A 20,437-nucleotide genomic window follows, 5' to 3' on the forward strand; every position below is an offset into this window, starting at 1 on the left:
GGTTCATCTGGGATATCGACCCCTTTGAAGCCGAGTGAAAAAGCAGTCCGGCGAACATAGAGGGACCATTGGTTTACAAAGGAGCTGCTACTCACCAAAGAGATTCTGCATAGCCTTCAGCTACGTTTCATCAAAGCATGGAGTACCAGAACGAGGGTTACGGCCACTCTGTGGTGCCAGACAGACCCGGAATGGGAGAGCGTCAAAGATCGCTCCTACCACAGCGTTCAGCAGTTTCCAAAGGGAAGTACTCGCTGAATGATTTCCAGATACTACGTACGCTGGGGACAGGCTCATTCGGACGCGTGCACTTAGTGCGGTCCGTGCACAACGGGCGCTACTATGCAATTAAGGTTCTCAAGAAAGAACAAGTCATCAGAATGAAGCAGATTGAGCACACGAACGATGAGCGGCGCATGCTTAAGCTGGTAGACCACCCATTCTTGATTCGCATGTGGGGTACGTTCCAGGATTCGCGCAATCTTTTCATGGTCATGGACTACATCGAAGGTGGTGAACTCTTCTCGTTGTTGCGTAAGTCTCAACGTTTTCCAAACCCAGTGGCCAAGTTCTATGCGGCCGAAGTAATTCTGGCCCTGGAGTATCTACATGCGCATGATATTATATATCGTGACCTCAAGCCGGAGAACATCTTGCTGGACCGTAACGGCCACATCAAGATCACGGACTTCGGCTTCGCCAAGGAGGTCGACACCGTCACTTGGACTCTGTGTGGTACGCCAGACTACATTGCGCCTGAGGTCATCGCTACCAAGCCTTACAACAAGTCAGTCGATTGGTGGTCTCTGGGCATCCTTATCTTTGAAATGCTTGCAGGATACACGCCTTTCTACGACGCGACGCCTATGAAAACTTACGAGAAGATTTTGCAAGGGAAGGTCGCGTATCCACCCTTCTTCCACCCGGATGTGGTTGACCTGCTGTCTAAGCTAATCACCGCAGACCTGACCAGGAGATTGGGTAACTTGCAAAGCGGGCCCCAGGACGTCAAGTCGCATCCATGGTTCAGTGAAGTAATATGGGAAAAACTGCTAGCAAAGGACATTGAAACGCCATACGAGCCCCCAATAACCGCGGGAGTTGGTGACTCCTCGCTGTTTGACCAATATCCCGAAGAGCAGCTCGACTACGGAAGTCAGGGAGATGACCCCTTTATGCAGTACTTCATCGATTTCTGATTGGGATGTCCTTGACAGAATATGTATTGTTTTTTGTATGCGCCCCTCGAACTAGTAGTGACAATGAAAGCTGTGCGCGGCCCCGGGAACTGCTTCCTTGAATGCCGTTTCAAACCTTGAATAAATCTGCGCTTGCTTGTGTGATTGTATATACAGGAGAAAAGCTATGGACAGCGTATGAGAGAGTTGTAAAAGGAAAGCTCGCTGAGGAAGACTCCTTACTCCAGCGCAACCTTGGCGCCCAAGGCCTCCAGCGAAGCCTTGATTTTGTCAGCATCCTCCTTGGCAACGTTGTCCTTGAGGATCTTGGGAGCGGCTTCGACGAACTTCTTGGCCTCAACCAACGACAGGCCGAGAAGGTTCTTGACCTCCTTGATGACCTTTGGTTTGGACTTGGCGTCGAAAGACTCCAGTTTTATGGCGAAAATGGTCTTCTCTTCCTTGACCTCCTCCTCCTTGGCTTCCTCCGCGGCCGGCGCGGCTGCGCCAGCGGGCGCGGCCCCTGCCACGGGCATGGCAATGTCTGGGATGTTGAGCTGGGTCTTGAGCTCGCTGATGAGGGCGGAGGTTTCCAGCAAAGTCAGCTTGGAGATGTCCTGGACGATTTTCTCGATCTTGGGGTCTACGGACGCCGCGGCCTGAGTGCTGTTCAGGCGCACGCAGGCACGGGCTCTGACGGCCGGTAGTCTCGCCAGTTTCAAGGCTGATCTTCTAGTTCCGCGTACCAACATTACTGCGCTTTTCCAATTCGCGTGCTAGCCCACAGGTGTCGCTGGGATCAGTGGGTTCAATACTGAGCAACAACCACTCACCGTGCGTCGTTTCCTTTCTACTAGCACTAAACACTTGAAAATTTTCCAATGCGGGAGTTCGTAGTTGGCGATTTGTATTTCGTACATATGGATCCTCGTCTTCTGCGATGTTTTCGTGGATCAGTATGTTTCACGTGACTCGACTCGGATATTTCCAGATTGTTTCCCGGCTGTTTCCCGGATGATGTTTCCCAGCATACGGCTTTGAACGTAAGCAAGCGAGAGAAACAGGAGCGCGGGGTGCTACCAGGCGGTGCTACCAGGCCTGTTTGTGGGAGGGCTGCGGGATCATTCTATTGACGTGCACAATGCTCAACACAAAGCTCAGCTTCCTGCTACTTCCCTCGCACCGCAGCCCGCAGCCCGCTGTAGTTTTCTCTGGATCACGTGACGTATAGAGCTGCTTTGTATCATTTATGACGAGCGGAGTCCTCCAGCCTTTCCTCTCCCGCCTTTTCCATCGCTTTCGCGAACTTGGAAACACCAGGTGAGAAACACTTGGGAAACACTCGGGAAACACCTGAGAGTGCCAGACATCACGCTCACGTGACGCCAAGAAGCTGAGCAAAGCTTCGAGCAGACCTTCACGCGACTCGCGCCCAGCAGAAGCGCTTCGTAGCAGTGCCCAGGCGGTTATTAACACTGGCGAAAGATGGCTGGCCGTCAGGAAGAGCAGCTCCACAAATCAAGAAAGTGTATATGCGTACATGGTGATATATGGATAATTTTTCAAAGTAGCGTATTGAAAGCCGTAGAAAAGTTCACTGAAGACCGGACGGCGGTGGTGAAGCGGCGCTGATCAAGGTCTGGCTGTGCACTCACAATGACGACGTTCAGATTTTGCAGAGACTGCAACAACATGCTGTATCCCCGTGAAGACAAGGACAACCAGAGGCTTTTGTTCGAGTGTCGTACCTGCACATATGCCGAAGAGGCGGGGACGCCGATGGTGTATCGGCACGAGCTTATCACAAACATTGGTGAGACTGCGGGTGTAGTACAGGATATCGGGTCGGACCCCACGCTCCCGCGGTCTGACAGAGAGTGCCCACGCTGCCACTCGCATGAAAACGTATTCTTCCAGTCGCAGCAGCGGCGCAGCGACACGTCGATGGTGCTGTTTTTCGTGTGCCTGGGGTGCTCGCACATCTTCACCAGTGACCAGAAGAACAAGCGAACGGCTTTCAGCTAGTCGCCGGCCCCCTCGCGCACGCAGCTACAGGGGCCGCGTCGGCGTGCGCCTCATAGACGACACACGCGCATCGGCAGACGGCGTCCCATTGCATCCAGGATCTCGAAAGCAGGGTTGGTATTAACGATTAGTATGTATGCAAGTAAAGTTAACCTAGTATTACAGAGAGTGCTCGAAACCGAATATGAAGAGTCGAAAAGCAAACCGAAGTCCCAAAAAAACAAAAGCGCTAGAAGTCATTACTATATCCATGAGGGTCGTTGCTGTGTTGTGGTTCCCAGGGGAGTCCTGGGTCAGGATGCGGCACTTGCATCTGCTGACCCGTGAGGTGCATGTTGCCAAGGTCCGAGCTCAGCATTCCGTTAGCCGGGGAGCTATGCAGCATGCTTGGGTCTTGCTGTTGGACCCTGTGATGGGGAAACTCATGCTGTGAGCCAGCGTCCATTGCATCGCAGTTCATATGTGCCTCTGTCGATGACGGAAGAATGCAGTGGGCATTGCTTGTGTGGCTGGGTTCGCATACCGGCGCGAGTTGAAATTGCAGGTCGTCCATGAAGTTTTTGGAAGCGTTCCAAGGCTGGTCGCGCCCGGGACTGTTAAGCGTTTGGGGCTTCTCAAAAATGGGGTCCTGCTTTGTCCGAGGCAAAGGTCGAAGAAACAAGTCTGTAAAGTCAATCTCCTCGGACTGGCTGGTGAGCGTGTTTGGGTCCCATCCTGACATAGATGTATCAAAGTTTTGCATCGGCGATAACCCCGTCATGCCAGAATGAGGTTCCTGGGGGGCGCCGGTGCTCTCCTGCTTGATACGCTGTGGCTCTTGTCCAGAGCGTGCCGATTGAGACGGTGACTTGTCCAAAAATCCGAGAGGCGTTGAATTTCGACTGAGAGCCGTGGCCATCTGCTTATTGCCCTTGCGCGTGGATTTGTGGCGTGGCTTGCTCACTGTCTTGTCGGTTGAATTTGCGAGAGAGTCCGACGTAGGAAGGACAATGTTAAAACTCTCAATTTCTTGCGTAAGTCCACAGTCACAGGGGATCGGTTGTGGTTGTGTAGGAAGGTTGAAACGAGTCCTGCACTCCAGCTCATCGAACTTCTTAACGGCGTCCCAGTCTTCATTCTCACGCAGGTAATTTTTGAACTTTTTGTAGTCGTCGCTATCGGCGTTGAACTTCAAAGGATGTGAGTGTCCATTATTCATAACCACGATGTTCCACTTCTTGCGCTTCAGCGAATATGTCGCGCGTACCCGGAACGGGCATGTGTTATACGGAGATACGGACCTCTTTTTCTTGTTTGCCTGTTGTACCCTCTTCACCGCCAGCGGGCTCTCGGGGTTTTCCTTTTCTTCCGGCAGCGACCCGCAACCGGCTTGCTTGCGAGAGGCCCTGCCCCTTTTCGACGCCTTGCACTTGAACACTACCTTGATGTTGTCAGAACGCTCGATCACAATCTCGATACCTTGGGGATAGAAAATCTTCTGAAGCCACGGCTTGATTTCGTTACGATCCTGGAAATCGGGTATGGGATCCAAGTGAATCAGCTTGTTCTGCGATCGCTGCCGGTTGATGGACTCAAGCGCGTTTTCACTCAGCATGTTATTCAGACTGGCCGTGTCATTCCAGCTAGGGGTGCCGTTTGTGAAATCTGGCCCGCTGCTCTCTGTGTTGCTCGTCGTGCCTGTTCCCACTGTATCTACTGTCGAGAGCGGCGAGTCCTCCGCCAGTAGAAAGTCCAGTGACGGCGACGTCTGTATTAGTTCTCCATGGAACGCGTCTAATGCTGACTGATCCATGATTGCGCTCGCCACGACTGCGTTCAATCAGTCTTTTTAAGCCCTCAAATTCTGCTTTGATCGAGATGATGAAGGCCACACAGCGGGATTCAATTTTATACTAGCAAGCCTCGTATTTCATTTTTTGAGTTCAACTCATTAGAATTCCTTGTCAGGGCTTTTTCTTTGAAGTCGGCACTGCACCCATTTTTTTCCACTAAAAAAGCCTTGAACAATTCACGTGACTAATGGGGTCCCGTATTTGACATTTAGATGCAAGTTTCTTGCCGCTCAGAAGAAAGAGCGACCTCTCCAACGATAAATCCTGTCATCAGCCTTTATTAACCTCAAAATAGTGTGTAAATGCAGGTTACCTGATGGCTGAGGAGCCAAGGTTTCTCAGTAATCCTCTGTGCTCGTAAACCTAGAATAGTTGCCCGAGTCGGAGAGCACGTGCAACTGGGAACGTAAAGCGAAGAAGTAGTGAACTTTCCTAATGCCGAACTGAGCTCTGACATCAGAATAGCCAACCTGTGACCATTGGGAGGTATGTTCGTCAAGGGCAAAGCAAGCCATGTGAGTCCCGTAGAGATGCTGCTGCTCGACCATAATTCTTGAGTCTTCTTCAAAAAACTCAAAAACAGCTCCGTGACGCATGTTGCAGACTGGCACCGCGTAAGTAGTCCCAGGTTCGTATATGAGAAGCCGCTGTGAGGTTGCAACAAGGAGGGAATCCCGGGTACTTGCAAACTTCAACGAAACCACAAACTCGCCTTCTTGGAGAAACAAGCCTGGTACAGGCTGGTAAGTGTATGAGGTGAGCTCATGGACCCAGACGTTTCGCGCGTCACACATGGCGATCTTGGTTGCGGCGGCATTCAGATCAACGCTTTCAATCGGGCGTAAGGTAGGTTGCCCGCCACGCAGAAATGTTGTCTCGCTGCGTACACCTGAGAGACCCACCACAGAAATACTGGTGTTATGGGAGCTGAAAGTCACAACTGATCCACCGTCAGCCGTGACGCGGCACCAGACGTGCGTTATGGGTTGTGAGAACGATGTGTTTGCGTATACCACGCGATTTGTCCCGAGATCATACATTCCGTGAACGCCATCGTAGGTGCCGAATGCGACGCTATGTGCATTCACAATGTCCATGGCTGAGATTCCAGAGGGCAGAGATAGTGACATACTATTGGAGAGTACTGTATTTCCGTCGGCGGCAACAATACCCACCTTCGAACCGTCCGGGCGCCAAAAACACCAAAACTGTCCATCAACCCGCTTATAGCTGGGAAGCCTGGTCAGCTCCGTATCCTCACACGTGTAGGCTCTTTCGAGGCGCCAGCAAGGACCTGAGTCTAGGTCCCAGCCGCTAGACCTTCTTTGTGCCAATCCTGGCCGAGAAGCGTGTTCGACATGTTCGCTCTGGCATGATTCGAAAAACCCTTTTATCCCACCGTTGGGCCATAGAAGACCTCCGTCGAAAATAGTTACAGGAATCCCCATTGCAAGTCGTAGTGATTCTCGAGCACTGTCTGTTCTCAGTTGAAATGTCAACTTTAGGGATCTATAACAACTAGCTGTATATTTAGCCCAATTTCCGCTGTTAGCTAAGAACCGGCTTGCAGCTAAATTATTATCAATTAAGAAGAGCGCTGGTTTCACGCTTTGATGATTACACCTTTGTAAATTGGCGGTGATGGGGTTTGTTTTGCCTCGAAACCCTATCTGCCCTAAATATGACAAACCCTTCTCAACCGCATCCTTCACGATGTCCGCTAAGACTTGAAAAAAGTCCGGGGTAACGGGATACACGTGACTTCGAAAATTCCGCGAATCAGGAATGCCGTTCCGGCGACGAAATGTATACTATACGTCGCGTCAGCTGCATGTCCGATTTCTACACGGCTTACAACTTTGAACACACATCCGAATTAATTTAAGATGTCCTCTGCTTCTTAGGTGGATTGCTGATCTCCTCAATATCACTATCTGAGGATCGCTTTTCCTCTTGGACGAGCGGCTCCTCAGGCAAAAGAGGCGCCAGAGCCGAGGGATCCGAAGTTGACAAGTAGTCCTGCAGGTCAAACTTGGAGTTTGGTTGCTGAGTCTTGGCGGGGGACTGTGCGAGCTGCTGCGGTACGGTGCCCTCCGGGGTGATTGACCCAAGCTCTTCTTGTGACGGCGACATTTTCGTAATCCAGTCTTGTAACTCTTGTATAGACTCGCCTTGCTTCTTGATGTTGGAGTGTAGATCGTTAAAAAATGAGGTGTCAACCGGGGAGTTGGATTCTAGCATGGTATCAGGGGCGCGGCCACCGCCTGGGGTTGTGGACGCTCCAGCTGAGGAGCTGCCGTTGGACGGGTAGATCGAGCTTCGATCTATTTCTTGAATCGGGGAGTTGGAGTGTCCAATGTGCAAGGACGAGAGGTCGCCGGTGCTTGAGTGCTGACTGGTGGCCGGCGTCCTGTTCTTCAAAAGTAAGCGCGGGCGCGTCAAGCCGTTCATGTTTGCCAAGTCCCATCCTCCGTGAGCAACGTTACTTGCGTCATTCAAGTTGGCGTTTGTTTGCGCTAGCTCGTTCACAAGGTCGCTGCCAAGGAGCTTCTGGGTATTGGACCCCATAAGAGATGCGAGAAGATGGAGAATTTTGTTGAGAGCCTGTTGTTGAGCCTGGTGCCTCTCACGAGCCATCATGTTTTCCTTCCACAACAGCTCGTTGTCCTTGGACATGCGTTTGAGATCTTCTGCTATGGCGATCTGGTTGAACTTTACGGTCTCAAGCTCGCTAAGCAAAATTCCTATGTCCATCTCTTCGCCATTCTGGCCCACCAGGACGTCTTTGCTTGGGTTGGTGCTTGGCTTTTGTCTCACTATGTTCTCCAGCAGGTCCTCGCAGTCCCTAACGAAATTCTCGTTTTCGAACTGCCATCTTTCGTCAGAATTGCCGTGTATAGACCCAGATCGTACGTCCTGTACCTTGTGCCAACCGTACATGTTCAGCTGCCTTACGAAGGAAGCAAAATTGGAATGTTTGAAATACTTGGGCAGGATTTCGTGCACAAAGTGCTCGCGGTTGGTGATCACAAATGATTTCCCGTCGGCGGACCAGTGTATCAGTTTCTGGTTTGCGCTGTCGTTGACCATGGACCACAGCTTGTTGACGAAAGCAGGCCTAGTTTTCGTGGTGGTGAGCTTGCGACGCGGTGGCGGCTGCGGCGAAGACGTTTTGGGCCTGCTCTGCTTTAGAAGCCTGTTTCTATACGGCATCAGAATGGAATCAGAGAGCAATGAGTCAGCCGCTGGCGGCTGGGAGGGGCTGCCCTGCTGCTGGTACAAGCCGACCGGGGTCCCGCGCCTGATAACGTTGTTATGGTCAGGTGGAGCAGCGAGCGGTGAGTTGGCCATGAACGGTGAGAAAGGTGCTATGTTCTGACTGGGATGGTCCAGCTGGCCCGGTGACATTGTCATGGCGGGATCCCATGAGGGATTAACTATGTCTTCAACGACCGAATGCGAGCCATCGTCTGCGCCCAACCCTGTGCCGTGTGTGCCCCCAACGATTGGGTCGCTGGGGTTTATAATGTTTTCAATTTCGTCTTCATTGAGCGCTGGTCCAGCGCTGTGGTGTGCGTTATTCGCTTGCATTGCTTAGGGTTCCTGTCTTGGAAAACGTAAGCGAAAATGTCTTTGAAAAAAGCTTTTTTGCGAGTGTTTGTTGTAATGCAGGAAACAGCTGTTGCTGAGAAGCGCGTCCAAACAATGCCAGGCCTAAAGCAGCGCTCTTTTGCTTATTTCGTAGGCTATCTTACAAGAGCCGTTTTAACGCATGCATTCATTGCATTGGGAGTTTATTTTTTGGCCACCTCATCCATTTCGTCTATTGTGATGATCGACGTTTAGGCAGGAGCCGCCGGCCTGGAGCTTCAATAGGACAAGAGAAACCTGTGCAAGAAAGGCTCTGGCTCAATTGAAAGCTTCTCTAAGCACTTCATTGAATATTCGCCTCTATAAAAACTCCTAGTCAATACAATTTTTGGGAAATGGATGGGTAACTGTGTCCAAAGGTGAATTGTTCAAACTATTTGCCAAGTGCTGTTCCAGGAGCGAGAATTTGGGTACGGGGGGTGCTAGTCTCTAGCATACCCTGGGGTTGATCATATATTATTTTGGGATGTGGCGATCAGCTTTATATAGTTCGTTTCTCTTGATTTCTCTTCTAGCAACACAACTAGCGCCTCACTCAGCGTGTGTCGGACAATATCGGGGGGAAACCTAGAGGTTGAAGCCTCCTATCGCATTCATTGGTGGATTCGACTGGCATTATGGTGAATCCTTGGTTTCTTTGAGACAACTCTGGCAGTAAGCCCGAGAAGTTTTTACTTTAGCCGCCATTAGTTGAGAGTTTGTTTACTACATTTTTGTCATAAGTATAAAATAATTTTACTTACGCGTTGCAATCTTCGTAACAACCGCTGAAGAACAACCAGAAGCTAAAAACCATGGATACAGAGCGGCACGCTACCCTGTTGTTAGATCTTGTATGGCCCGAGGTAGACGAAAAGGCACAGGGCTTCATCTATGCCAAAGACTTCCCACTGGTGGTTTCAAGGATGGAGGAGATTTTGAACAGGGGAAAATTAGAACGCGACAGAGCGCAACTTGTATCCGAAACCGGCCGTGAGATTCTCAGAAAGTTCGGTAGTGATCAAGAGTTCTTCAAGGTTTACAAAGAGGACTTCAGGGAGCTTTTTGACGGGCTGGTCGGTACTAGTTTCAAGAGCGCAGTGAAGTCCTGCGCTGGGGATGGCGTGCTAGATCGCTTACAGGATAGCCAGGCAGTAGATGGGATCCAGGACGAGAAAACATCATCTCACGCACTCCAAGAAGAAGTAATGCGTTTACGAGAGCAGGTTAGGGTGTTGAGCAGCAAGAACGACGAAAAAGACCGAGAAATTACAGCGAGGGACGAGATTATCGCGGATTTACAGGGAAAAGACGCATCTCCTGCCGGGAGTCCGCGAAGTTTGCAGAGGATGAGGACTCTGCAAGCCCGAGTTACGAGCCTGGAGGACGAGCTGAGCTTTAGAGACGAGGTTATCCGTGAAAAAGACCGGGAGCTGCTGAACCTTACTAAAAGAGTCGGCGAGTTTAAGGATAAGTACCAATTCCTAGAGCGGGAGTTCCAGTTTTACAAAGGGCATCGAGAGCAGAAGAGCCCAGACTCTATCAAGGAAGCCACGAGGCACGAATTTATCATCTCCGAGCTCAGGCGGAAAATCACGGAGCAAAGTGAGATAATCGGCCAAATGCGCATGCAGGTCGAGGCAAAACCCGGCGCACTCCACCCGCAAGGGATAGGGTCCACAGCAGGGTTGCCCCTGAACCTTCCTTTGCGCTTGGTTCTAAGGCTTATTATCGGAGCTATTCTGGCATATCTGGCATTTGACATTGGCATTAGGTCACTTAAGGCCGTGGGAGGTCTTTTCGGCAGCAGTAGTCCTGCGACTCTAACTCCCAAGTCCGAGTTAAGTTGGTGGGAGCAAAACACATTGCTGAGCAAATTGCTCTGGTTTTTCAAAGATCTCTTCGATACTTACAACTTGGACGCTGGACGAGACGAGGTTGTAAGCGCTAACTATGACAAGCTTTTCGGAGTGTGATTTCACTTAAAGGAAGTAAAGTCTACATAATACAAATTCCCTGGGAGGATTCTTTTAGGCTAATCAAAGATTCTTGCGCACACAAGTGCAGAGCAAGCCCAAGAGCGTAGACAAAAGGTCGTTGTTGCCCGCTTGGGACTGGGATTGTTGCTGTTGCTGTTGCTGTTGGTAGTTGGACTGCTGCTGCTGGTACTGGGACTGCTGCTGTTGCTGGTACTGGGGTTGCTGCTGGCCAGTGTATTGGTGCTGTTGTGCCTGGTGACTGGCCTGTGGTTTGGATGGCACGCCGTGTGCATAAGTCGCGTAATCAGTGGACGACCAAGAAGCAGGCACGCTGGCGTTCTGAAGCTCAATTACTAAAACACCTGCGTTCTTAGAGTCCACATAGTTGGGCAGGTTGGCTTGCTGGCACAGGTCTTCGACCGCAGGCTTAATCTTGGCAATTCCGTTTGCGGAATGTAGGCCTTTCCCTACAATGACCTTGAGCACGGACTCGCGCGCAGACACGGCTGCCGCGATGCGCTTCTGTAGGATCCACACGGCCTCTTTGGTGTACAAACCGTGCAAGTCAATCTCGTTGCTGGAGCTGTCGGCGTTGTTCTGAGTGAATACGAACTCCGCAGCCTGCAGGTTGTATTTTTCGGCCACCTGGAGCTGCTCCTTGGCCTGCTCGCTGAGCGTGTGCGCCCCGCTGCGGTCGCCGTTCTTGTACGCGTTCTGCGATTGCTGCGAGAGCTGCTGCCGCTTCTTGTAAGCCTGGTCTGCGAGGTCTCTCAGACGCTTGTACTCAGAGTCTGTGGCATGGTTGTAGTCCCTCTCCTGCGAAAGAGGCTGGCCTCTGCTAGCGACGGCGGCGGCGCTCATGATGTGGGCGACGGTGGGGTCTCAAGGGCTCGATGCTCGCTCGAGCATGGCCGAACATCTCTGCGCAGGCAGCGGACGGTCTGTTGACAATTCCCAGCGCTCGAACATCCGTATCTAGCGATATATGCACCGAAGCATCTTTAGTCACATGATGGACCCTGTCCCGTGCTACCACGTGAGCGAGTGGTAGTCACATGCTGAAGCCACCACGAAATAGTACGTCCGATTCACGTGTCGAGGATGAAATCTGTATCACTATGAACGGTGCCACGATGGCATGCGCCACGCCTTATATCGCGTGATGCCTTCCACCTAACGCTTGCTCGCTTGCCCGGAGCTCCCCACTCGCACTTCGAGCTGAGCCTATCTTTCGGGCATGTAACATCGATTCCGCGGCTCGTCCGCATGTGTCTAGCGTACTGCCCCTATCGGGCAAGTATCCCCCGAGTCGGGCCATTCAATTCCGGTCGCGACGAGCAACCGATAGGCACGTAATGTGTGGCCAATTTTCATAAGACAATGGCAATCTCTGTATGGTCCTGCACAAGCGCAGCTCGCGTAAGTAGTCGTGCAGTGCCGCGCAGCGCCTTGCAGCGCAGCGCAGTAGGCCGGCCTCTGCTCTAGGTCCACATTCTCGTCTGCCGGGAAAAGCCAGCACGGGACTTTCCGCCAAACAAATTGTACACATGCCCGTTTGGTAAAAAGCGCCAGCGCGGGTTCGCAGGAACGCGAGAACAGTTGCATTCATGGTTCGCAAAGGATTTCACAGCATAAAAGGGAGCTAGCAGCCGAGCCGAGGCCCAGGAGAGTGCCATGGTAAGGTATTGGACTCCTCGGTCAGCGTGCTGCGGGCTTGTCTTAACGTCTTTTTTTTTATCTTCTCTTTGAAGTGAGATCCACCATTGTCTGCGCTGCAAGTTAGGTGCAGACAGGCACGTTCGTGGTTAGAGACTAGACAGACACGCACGATTTCGTGCAGAGGAACATCGCCGCGCGAGTCGCGGTTCGTGTGGACCGCGCAGCACGACCGCGCGCTGGTAGACTCGGTGCTGGCGCTGGGCGACATGCTGCAAGACCCGGTTCGGTCGTATCCACGCACAAAGTTTTGGTCGGCTGTTAGCGAGTCTGTGCACGTGAGCGCAGGGCTAACGCGCAACAGTCGCCAGTGTCGGGATCGGTTCAACCTGCTGTTCTCGCGGGCGCTGCTAACGGACGGGCAAGACGTGGGCGCCGGCGTTGGGTTGGGCACAGACGCGACACTCGACGCTAAGCTGGCGCAGTGTACGGCGCGTTTCCGTTTCGGGAACGGGCGCAGCCTGGAGCTGAAACAGAGGCGTAGTCACGTGCAAGCGCCAACCCGCGTACCGCAGCGCGGCTGCGCTGTGCACGAACTGATTCACCCGCCGGAACACACTCCGGGGCCTATGCCAGAGCCGGGGCCTCTTCCGTCTCCCGCACCCGGCCCCACCCCTGCAGATCTTTCGTTGATCCACACGCAGCTCCGCGAGGTGCATCGCGTGCTTGAGGCGCTGACTGCGGAAGTTGTGGGTATCCAGCACCAGGTTCGGCACCTGCAGCAAGCATTCCGCGAGCTCCAAGACGCTCGCCAGAACCAAAAGCCGCCGGTCGCCTGCGACGAAGACAGCGTCAACCGCGACAAGTAACTACGCTAAACTCGTACATACCGCACCATCTATTGCATATAGTTAGTATAGCAAAACACACACGTCGCGCATACATTGTCCATGCCGGGCACACCAGCCGCAGCGCTCCAGCTCTGTGCCCGACTTTTACGTCCTCACGTGCTGAGTGGCATTCTTGCCGATCCTCACTTGCCACGAAGGCTAGCATGCTATCCTTTAATCAACAAACCGCAAGCTTATCTGCTCCAGGTGCCTGACGTTGGTTCATCCGTTGCCGTGAATATCGCGTCCGCAGGCGCCCCTCTGGAAGCGTCAGAAGTGCACCGTGCGCGATGAAACGAAACGACACAGAATACGTATTTTCAGAGCCACTGCCAGGCAACCTTGGCAACCTGCTTTTAACTCTGCTTACCGTTCTGGCACAGAGTTCGTCCTTGAGTGCGCCTCATGCGCGCCAAGTACATTCCTGCAAGTATAGCGTGCACAGCTGGGAAGGGTTCACCGTGCGGCGCGATGCTGGCTAGCGGGCAGTTTTACGGCTGTTACGATTATTGTGGCAGGGCGCCTAATGTTGGCGCGGGTCCTCTACAGAGGCACCGCACGGTTTGTAGCGCCTGCTGCTACGACCGTCGGCGCAATGCAAGTTTTTTGTTCTCGTTGCCTCAAGCCCTAATTCGATGCGCGCACCACGTCGGGTACACATTTTTTCGTTCTCTGTTTTTGCCTACAAAAAAAATATACCGAGCCAACCTGAGCACAACTCTACCAACCACATCTAAGCTCATCTAATCATCGAACGAGAACAGCGCAGAAAGAAAAGCATGAGCACATCTTTTCTCCCTGCGCTGTTGCACAGGATCTTTCGTGCACAAGGTCCAGTGATGACAAAATGTTTCAACATTTACAGTGGCTAGCTACGGCGATGATGTCTACTAATTAACCATCTTTCGGGACTGACGGATTTTGTGCAGAAAGCTTGTAATGTAGTTGTAGTTATGCGATCTTAACAAATAGTACGGTATTTGCGCCTGCACAGGCGCAAGTCTGGCCGTCGACCCAGGTTCGGTGTTTAGCTCTTGTGCTTATGCCTGCCTGCTAATACAACGACCGACCTTGACGTGGTGCCTGTGCATTACTAATGCGTTCCCGCAGAAATACGGTATTTGCCAATCCTAAATGGTAGACTACGATTTCAGCTTCACGTGAGCTAGATCAAATGTATGACTGCTACACCCATACATCCACAAAATAATATTCATGATCCTAAAAAACTTTTGATTGATTAACCAGGCTTCCGGGGACGCAACTGGGAAGTATCTCGACAACTTTTTTTCAGCGGCAAGTATCACATTATATAAAGAGCACGCGGCGTTTGGCAAGGCGTTACCACAACTGCTTGAATATCATCAATCAACAATCCTATCGAAAATGGCTGCTGAGTATGTTTAAACGCGCAAGTGCGCTAAGTGCTGTTTGATCTACAAGTTGCATCGGGCCGGAAACGGACCTTTGTTTCACATAGCTGGGTTTCTTACTCAGCGGGCAGATGCTTTTGTGCGATCTGCTTACCGTAGGGGATTTTTTGTACTGTATTGTCATTAATACTTTACGAAACAAAGACATGGATAGCTGGAAGTTGGGCCTCGTTAAACAGGCGCATCTTGAACCCACCGTTCTTTTCCAACAACCTTCTACCTGTCTCTGCCTCTCCCCATCATCGAATGAAGCGTGGTGTGTTTCAGTTCGATGTGACTTTGTATTCAACACAACATCTGTGTTCCCCTGTCCTAACACATGTATAGAAAGGTCTTGGTCCCAGAATCCCAGTTGAAGAAGTCGAAGGCTCAACAGAAGTCGGCTGAGCAAATTGCTGCCGAGAGAGTCGCTCGCAAGGCTGTATGTTAATACGCAAACCACGTACTGCAGTCCGTGAGTCCACGGAAATGCGCGGTTGTACCTGCTTAGTCTGTTTCTGGTTTTATCACAATGATGAACTTTTCCCAAATTATCTATTTGATCGACTAGCTGCGGCAATGTTGTCGAAACTTATCACCATCTTTCGCCTGACGTTTCAAATCAGATACAGACTAATGTGTGGACCGTACATTTTCCTCAGGATTTCCGGTCTCAATAGATTACACCTCGGAACTTCGTACTAACTGTCCACTATAGGCTAACAAGGAGAAGAGAGCTGCTATCTTGGAGAGAAACGCCGCTTACCAGCAGGAGTACGCTGACGCCGAGAGAGCCGTCATCGAGGCCAAGCGTGAGGCCAAGGCCAACGGTTCTTTCTACGTTGACGCCCAGCCAAAGTTGGTCTTCGTTGTCAGAATCAAGGGTATCAACAAGATTGCTCCAAAGCCAAGAAAGATCATGCAATTGCTGAGATTGAACCAGATCAACACTGGTGTCTTCGTCAAGGTCACCAAGGCTACCTCCGAGTTGTTGAAGTTGATCGAGCCATACGTTGCTTACGGTTACCCATCTTACGCCACTGTCAGAAAGTTGGTTTACAAGAGAGGTTACGGTAAGATCAACAAGCAGAGAGTTGCTTTGTCCGACAACGCTATCGTTGAGGCTAACTTGGGCAAGTTCGGCATCATCTCTGTTGACGACTTGATCCACGAGATCGTCACTGTCGGTCCTCACTTCAAGCAGGCCAGCAACTTCTTGTGGCCATTCAAGCTGTCTAACCCATCTGGCGGCTGGGGTGTCCCAAGAAAGTTCAAGCACTTCATCCAGGGCGGTTCCTTCGGTAACCGTGAGGGATTCATCAACAAGTTGGTGAACTCCATGAACTAAGCCGTTTGAGTATACCTCATTTGCGCGTATGTTTACCCGGGCGTTTTACTTCTCAAGGTTTTCTAACTGGCAGCTTTACCTGTCATTGAGGCGTTCTGGGGGAGCTTTATCTCCCATATGTAGCTTTTCAGAATGAATGTCAAAGCTGTGGTTAGCTTGTTAAAAAGAGTTTTTGCATGTATATTATAATAACAAAAGTCACGTTTATTGACCGGCGGTTATAACCTTGCCAGCTCAACAAAGTACTTTTGATGCAACGGCACATAGGCCTCACAACTAGGGCTTATCAACCGTCGGTATTTTCGAGTTTACTTTCCGAGGGTAGATTTGCTCCACTATCTTCCATTGCATGTGAAAATTCAACAGGGGAAAAAAAATATTGAAAAGACCTGGCTCGAGCTTAGCGCGGTCCGAAGAACTTAAGTACATTGTTTAGCTCTTCAAATCTTGTTCATCCCGACTATCAAAGGCTTTGTTCTCTTGAGGCTTCTGCGATCGCACATAATTGTCGTTATAGTGTGCAGGTTGAGTATTTGACTTAAAATGGCGCAAGCAGCAAGTACGGCTTATGAGGAAAGATCCCTCAACAGTGGGGACAACGTTCGAGAGCTTCGTAAGGAGGATGATATACTCGTAACAGAATCTGTGAGTAAAAATGGTGAAGAGCATGGGGAAGTGCATCTTAGGAAGCAATTTTCTCTTTGGTCCATTTTGGGGGTTGGTTTTGGACTCACTAACTCATGGTTTGGTATCTCGACCTCGATGATCACAGGTATTATGTCTGGTGGGCCCATGATGGTTGTTTATGGTATCATAATTATCGCACTGATCTCGATTTGCATTGCAGTCTCCCTTGGTGAGCTCTCCTCTGCGTACCCTCACGCAGGTGGCCAGTTCTGGTGGTCCTTGAAGCTGGCGCCACCAAAACACAAGCGTTTTGCTGCATACATGTGTGGATCGCTCGCATGGGCCGGCTCTGTGTTCACTAGTGCGTCTACTACATTGTCTGTGGCTGCAGAAATTGTGGGTATGTACGCCCTGACACATCCAGAGTTCGAGGTGAAGAGGTGGCACACGTTCGTATGTTTCGAGGTGTTGCATTTATTTTTGATGCTTTTCAACTGCTACGGAAAGGCTCTGCCGCTGATCTCTTCTAGTTCCCTGTACATCTCGCTTTTCTCTTTCATCACCATTACCATCACTGTCCTTGCATGCTCTCACGGCAAATATAACGACGCAAAGTTCGTGTTTGCCACATTCTACAATGAGACAGGATGGAAAAACAGCGGCATTGCATTCATTGTGGGTCTCATTAACCCAGCTTGGTCCTTTTCGTGTTTGGACTGTGCGACGCACATGGCTTTCGAGGTTGAGAAGCCTGAACGTGTCATTCCAATCTCGATCTTAGGAACCGTGGCCATTGGATTTGTCACTTCTTTCTGCTACGTCATTGCTATGTTTTTCTCGCTGCAGAACCTCGACAAAGTTGTCAACTCCAACACTCAAGTTCCTATCTTGGATATTTATTACCAGGCATTAGGCAGCAAAGCTGGTGCCATTGTTCTCGGGTGCCTTCTGTTGTTTACCTCCTTTGGTTGTGTGATAGCCTGCCACACATGGCAAGCAAGATTATGCTGGTCGTTTGCTCGGGACGAAGGTCTCCCATTTTCTCGCTACTGGGCTAGAGTTAGCCCTGAACTTGGCGTGCCCCTAAACGCGCACCTCATGTCCTCTTTCTGGATTGTGCTACTGGGCTGTCTGTACCTTGCTTCCAGTACTGCGTTTAACTCACTCATCACCGGGTGCATCATGTTTTTGCTGCTCTCATATACTATTCCTGTTGTTTGTTTGTTGTTAAAGAAGCGTAACATCAAGCATGGCCCATTCTGGCTCGGCAAATTTGGCTGTTTTTCCAATGTTGTATTGCTCGGCTGGATGTTATTTTCTATTGTTTTCTTCTGCTTCCCTTCACAAATGCCTGTTGTGAAGGACAATATGAACTACGCCTCGGTTGTCATTGTGGGTTATTTGTTATTTTCACTACTGTTTTGGCAGTTCCGGGGGCGCCACACATTCCATGCGCTAGAGGAAGAAGCGGGAGAAGACAACATGTTTCCTATCGAAAATTTGGAAACTAAATGATTGTTCTTTGGTTGCGTAGTTGAGACGTCAAGCAAAGACTCAAGTTAATTTTAAACTGCGTAATGGCAAATAAACGTCAAGAGACGTTGGCATGGGACTGTTAGGCTTTAAATCCAAAGGCTCGAAAATTGGGACTTTCACTGTCAGAGCTTAGTTTGTATAATATATAATCTGTTCGGAGATAATTGTTTTTGTAATATGTCAAGACTTTCAATCAAAATTGTTTCGTATAATGCCCCCAACGTGTTAATTGCGGAAATGCTCCGAAATAACGACCAAATCATAGATCTGTGTGACAGCAAGCAAAATACAACAACAGTAATGTGTAGAAGGTGCGTATTACATTTTTTTTTGATTCAATAGGCGCAGCTGTCGAGATCTACACTTAAAGAGTTTTCATTCAATAATACAGTTCTTTAGGCAAGCGAAGGCTCTCAAAATCTGAAGTTTGTTGAGAAATTCCGAAATTTTGACATCAATTTCTACTCCTCCTGCAATCCTTCCCCTTGTGCTTGTATCTCACTTTGTTTGATGTCACTTTTTTGTATTTCTTTCTGAAGACCTCAGCACTCCGTCTGGCGGTTGGCGCTAAACTGAAAAATTTTCGAAATAGAAGCGATGCGATGAGCTCGACCCTATCAGAAGAAGAGAGCGTAAAACACATTGGAAGGATGTCTAAAGACCATGCTGCAGAGCGTAAAAGAAAGCACGATGATGTCGATTTGGCTGAAAGCACGGCAGTGAAGAAGGACAAGAAGGAAAAGAAGAGTAAGAAGGAGAAGAAGGACAAGAAAGACAAGAAAGAAAAGAAGGACAAGAAAGATAAAAAGTCAAAGGACAAGAGCAAGGTTGACGATGCCGTAGCATCTGCTAAGACCAAAAGTGAACCCCTGAGCACAGAGTCTGCGACTAAAGAGAAGTCGCACGGATCGACAGGCTATACCGAGAGCGAAAAACTGTCTAAAGTGCCTCAGAGTCAAATAGATCAGTTCTTTCAAGATAACGAGGTTAGCGTAGAGGACCCTGCCAAACTAAATTTACGTCCTCTACTGTCCTTTGACCAGATTTCTTTATCATCCGAAATTCAAGAAGAGATTTCGAAGTTTCCAAAACCGACTCCAATCCAGGCAGTTTCATGGCCTTACTTGCTATCTGGAAAGGATGTTGTTGGTGTTGCGGAAACAGGTTCTGGTAAAACTTTCGCTTTCGGCGTTCCTGCTATCCACAATTTGAAAACCGCTGACGCCAAATCTCAGGGAGTTCAAGTGCTTGTCATTTCTCCCACAAGAGAATTGGCTTCTCAAATCTACGACAACCTAATCTTGCTGACCAAGAAGGCGGGTGTGAACTGTTGCTGTGTATACGGTGGTGTTCCCAAGGATGAACAGAGGAGCCAGTTGAAAAAGTCGCAGGTCGTTGTCGCGACCCCCGGCAGACTTCTAGATTTGATCGAGGAGGGCTCCGCTAGGCTTTCCAATGTCAAATACCTTGTATTGGATGAAGCTGACAGAATGCTTGAAAAGGGGTTCGAAGAGGACATTAAGCGCATCATTGGATCGACAAAGGCCACTGGTAGACAAACACTAATGTTCACAGCTACTTGGCCCAAGGAAGTCCGTGAGCTTGCGAACACCTTCATGGATAGCCCTGTCAAGATTTCAATTGGTAACAGAGACGAGTTATCGGCCAATAAGCGTATCACACAAATCGTCGAAGTCATTGACCCATTCAAGAAGGACAGAAAACTATTAGAGTTGCTTAAAAAGTACCAGTCTGGCGCGCGCAAGAATGACAAAGTTCTGATTTTTGCTCTTTATAAAAAAGAAGCTGCGCGAGTTGAAAGAAACTTGAAGTACAATGGTTACAATGTCGCTGCCATCCATGGTGACCTTTCCCAGCAGCAGAGAACCCAGGCTCTCAATGAGTTCAAGTCAGGCGAGTCTAATATGCTACTTGCTACTGATGTTGCAGCCCGTGGTCTCGATATTCCTAATGTCAAGACTGTCATCAATTTGACTTTCCCTTTAACTGTGGAAGACTACGTCCACAGAATCGGAAGAACGGGCAGAGCTGGTCTCACGGGTACGGCTCACACTCTGTTTACTGAGCAGGAGAAGCATCTTGCGGGTGCTCTTGTAAACGTCCTCAACGGAGCTAACCAACCTGTTCCCGAAGAGTTGAAGAAATTTGGTACTCACACCAAGAAAAAGGAACATAGCGCTTATGGAGCCTTTTATAAGGATGTTGACACCACCAAGAAGCCAAAGAAAATCACGTTTGACTGAACAAGCGTAAAGGCTAAAAGGGGATTATTATAAAGTGGCATGCTCGTTTAGTAAATAGTC

General features: G+C 50.0%; 12 protein-coding genes and 2 non-coding genes across 14 annotated transcripts; 9 read left to right on the plus strand and 5 right to left on the minus strand.

Moving 5' to 3' along the window:
* Nucleotides 1-137: 137 nt before the first annotated feature.
* Nucleotides 138-1,199, plus strand: TPK2 (cAMP-dependent protein kinase catalytic subunit TPK2; the record flags this gene model as incomplete). The annotated part of the gene is made up of 1 exon (XM_002556018.1): nt 138-1,199. The coding sequence occupies one exon, from the start codon at nt 138-140 to the stop codon at nt 1,197-1,199; it is 1,062 nt and encodes a 353-aa protein (XP_002556064.1).
* A 218-nt stretch (nt 1,200-1,417) lies between these two features.
* On the minus strand, nt 1,418-1,930 carry MNP1 (mitochondrial 54S ribosomal protein bL12m; the record flags this gene model as incomplete). Its single annotated transcript, XM_002556019.1, has 1 exon — nt 1,418-1,930. The coding sequence occupies one exon, from the start codon at nt 1,928-1,930 to the stop codon at nt 1,418-1,420; it is 513 nt and encodes a 170-aa protein (XP_002556065.1).
* A 904-nt stretch (nt 1,931-2,834) lies between these two features.
* RPB9 (DNA-directed RNA polymerase II core subunit RPB9) lies at nt 2,835-3,203 on the plus strand (the record flags this gene model as incomplete). The annotated part of the gene is made up of 1 exon (XM_002556020.1): nt 2,835-3,203. The coding sequence occupies one exon, from the start codon at nt 2,835-2,837 to the stop codon at nt 3,201-3,203; it is 369 nt and encodes a 122-aa protein (XP_002556066.1).
* Nucleotides 3,204-3,432: 229 nt separating this feature from the next.
* On the minus strand, nt 3,433-4,995 carry AFT1 (DNA-binding transcription factor AFT1; the record flags this gene model as incomplete). The annotated part of the gene is made up of 1 exon (XM_002556021.1): nt 3,433-4,995. The coding sequence occupies one exon, from the start codon at nt 4,993-4,995 to the stop codon at nt 3,433-3,435; it is 1,563 nt and encodes a 520-aa protein (XP_002556067.1).
* A 378-nt stretch (nt 4,996-5,373) lies between these two features.
* YIG1 (Yig1p) lies at nt 5,374-6,483 on the minus strand (the record flags this gene model as incomplete). Its single annotated transcript, XM_002556022.1, has 1 exon — nt 5,374-6,483. One exon carries the CDS (start codon nt 6,481-6,483, stop codon nt 5,374-5,376), a length of 1,110 nt encoding a protein of 369 aa, XP_002556068.1.
* Nucleotides 6,484-6,916: 433 nt separating this feature from the next.
* HSF1 (stress-responsive transcription factor HSF1) lies at nt 6,917-8,626 on the minus strand (the record flags this gene model as incomplete). The annotated part of the gene is made up of 1 exon (XM_002556023.1): nt 6,917-8,626. The coding sequence occupies one exon, from the start codon at nt 8,624-8,626 to the stop codon at nt 6,917-6,919; it is 1,710 nt and encodes a 569-aa protein (XP_002556069.1).
* An 854-nt stretch (nt 8,627-9,480) lies between these two features.
* MPS2 (Mps2p) lies at nt 9,481-10,641 on the plus strand (the record flags this gene model as incomplete). The annotated part of the gene is made up of 1 exon (XM_002556024.1): nt 9,481-10,641. One exon carries the CDS (start codon nt 9,481-9,483, stop codon nt 10,639-10,641), a length of 1,161 nt encoding a protein of 386 aa, XP_002556070.1.
* A 63-nt stretch (nt 10,642-10,704) lies between these two features.
* Nucleotides 10,705-11,505, minus strand: KLTH0H04334g (Smr domain-containing protein; the record flags this gene model as incomplete). The annotated part of the gene is made up of 1 exon (XM_002556025.1): nt 10,705-11,505. One exon carries the CDS (start codon nt 11,503-11,505, stop codon nt 10,705-10,707), a length of 801 nt encoding a protein of 266 aa, XP_002556071.1.
* A 1,064-nt stretch (nt 11,506-12,569) lies between these two features.
* KLTH0H04356g (KLTH0H04356p) lies at nt 12,570-13,169 on the plus strand (the record flags this gene model as incomplete). The annotated part of the gene is made up of 1 exon (XM_002556026.1): nt 12,570-13,169. One exon carries the CDS (start codon nt 12,570-12,572, stop codon nt 13,167-13,169), a length of 600 nt encoding a protein of 199 aa, XP_002556072.1.
* An 844-nt stretch (nt 13,170-14,013) lies between these two features.
* On the plus strand, nt 14,014-14,118 carry SNR39b. The gene has a single exon (XR_002432219.1). It is a non-coding gene; the product is annotated as a snR39b (small nucleolar RNA).
* A 458-nt stretch (nt 14,119-14,576) lies between these two features.
* On the plus strand, nt 14,577-15,950 carry RPL7A (60S ribosomal protein uL30; the record flags this gene model as incomplete). Its single annotated transcript, XM_002556027.1, has 3 exons — nt 14,577-14,587; nt 14,951-15,044; nt 15,321-15,950. 3 exons carry the CDS (start codon nt 14,577-14,579, stop codon nt 15,948-15,950), a joined length of 735 nt encoding a protein of 244 aa, XP_002556073.1.
* Nucleotides 15,129-15,221, plus strand: SNR39. The gene has a single exon (XR_002432220.1). It is a non-coding gene; the product is annotated as a snR39 (small nucleolar RNA).
* Nucleotides 15,951-16,493: 543 nt separating the features above from the next.
* Nucleotides 16,494-18,092, plus strand: HNM1 (Hnm1p; the record flags this gene model as incomplete). Its single annotated transcript, XM_002556028.1, has 1 exon — nt 16,494-18,092. The coding sequence occupies one exon, from the start codon at nt 16,494-16,496 to the stop codon at nt 18,090-18,092; it is 1,599 nt and encodes a 532-aa protein (XP_002556074.1).
* Nucleotides 18,093-18,715: 623 nt separating this feature from the next.
* Nucleotides 18,716-20,377, plus strand: DBP3 (RNA-dependent ATPase DBP3; the record flags this gene model as incomplete). Its single annotated transcript, XM_002556029.1, has 1 exon — nt 18,716-20,377. One exon carries the CDS (start codon nt 18,716-18,718, stop codon nt 20,375-20,377), a length of 1,662 nt encoding a protein of 553 aa, XP_002556075.1.
* Nucleotides 20,378-20,437: the final 60 nt, after the last annotated feature.

This window comes from Lachancea thermotolerans (assembly GCF_000142805.1).
Source record: "Lachancea thermotolerans CBS 6340 chromosome H complete sequence".
In the NCBI taxonomy this organism is placed as follows: Eukaryota; Fungi; Ascomycota; class Saccharomycetes; order Saccharomycetales; family Saccharomycetaceae; genus Lachancea; species Lachancea thermotolerans.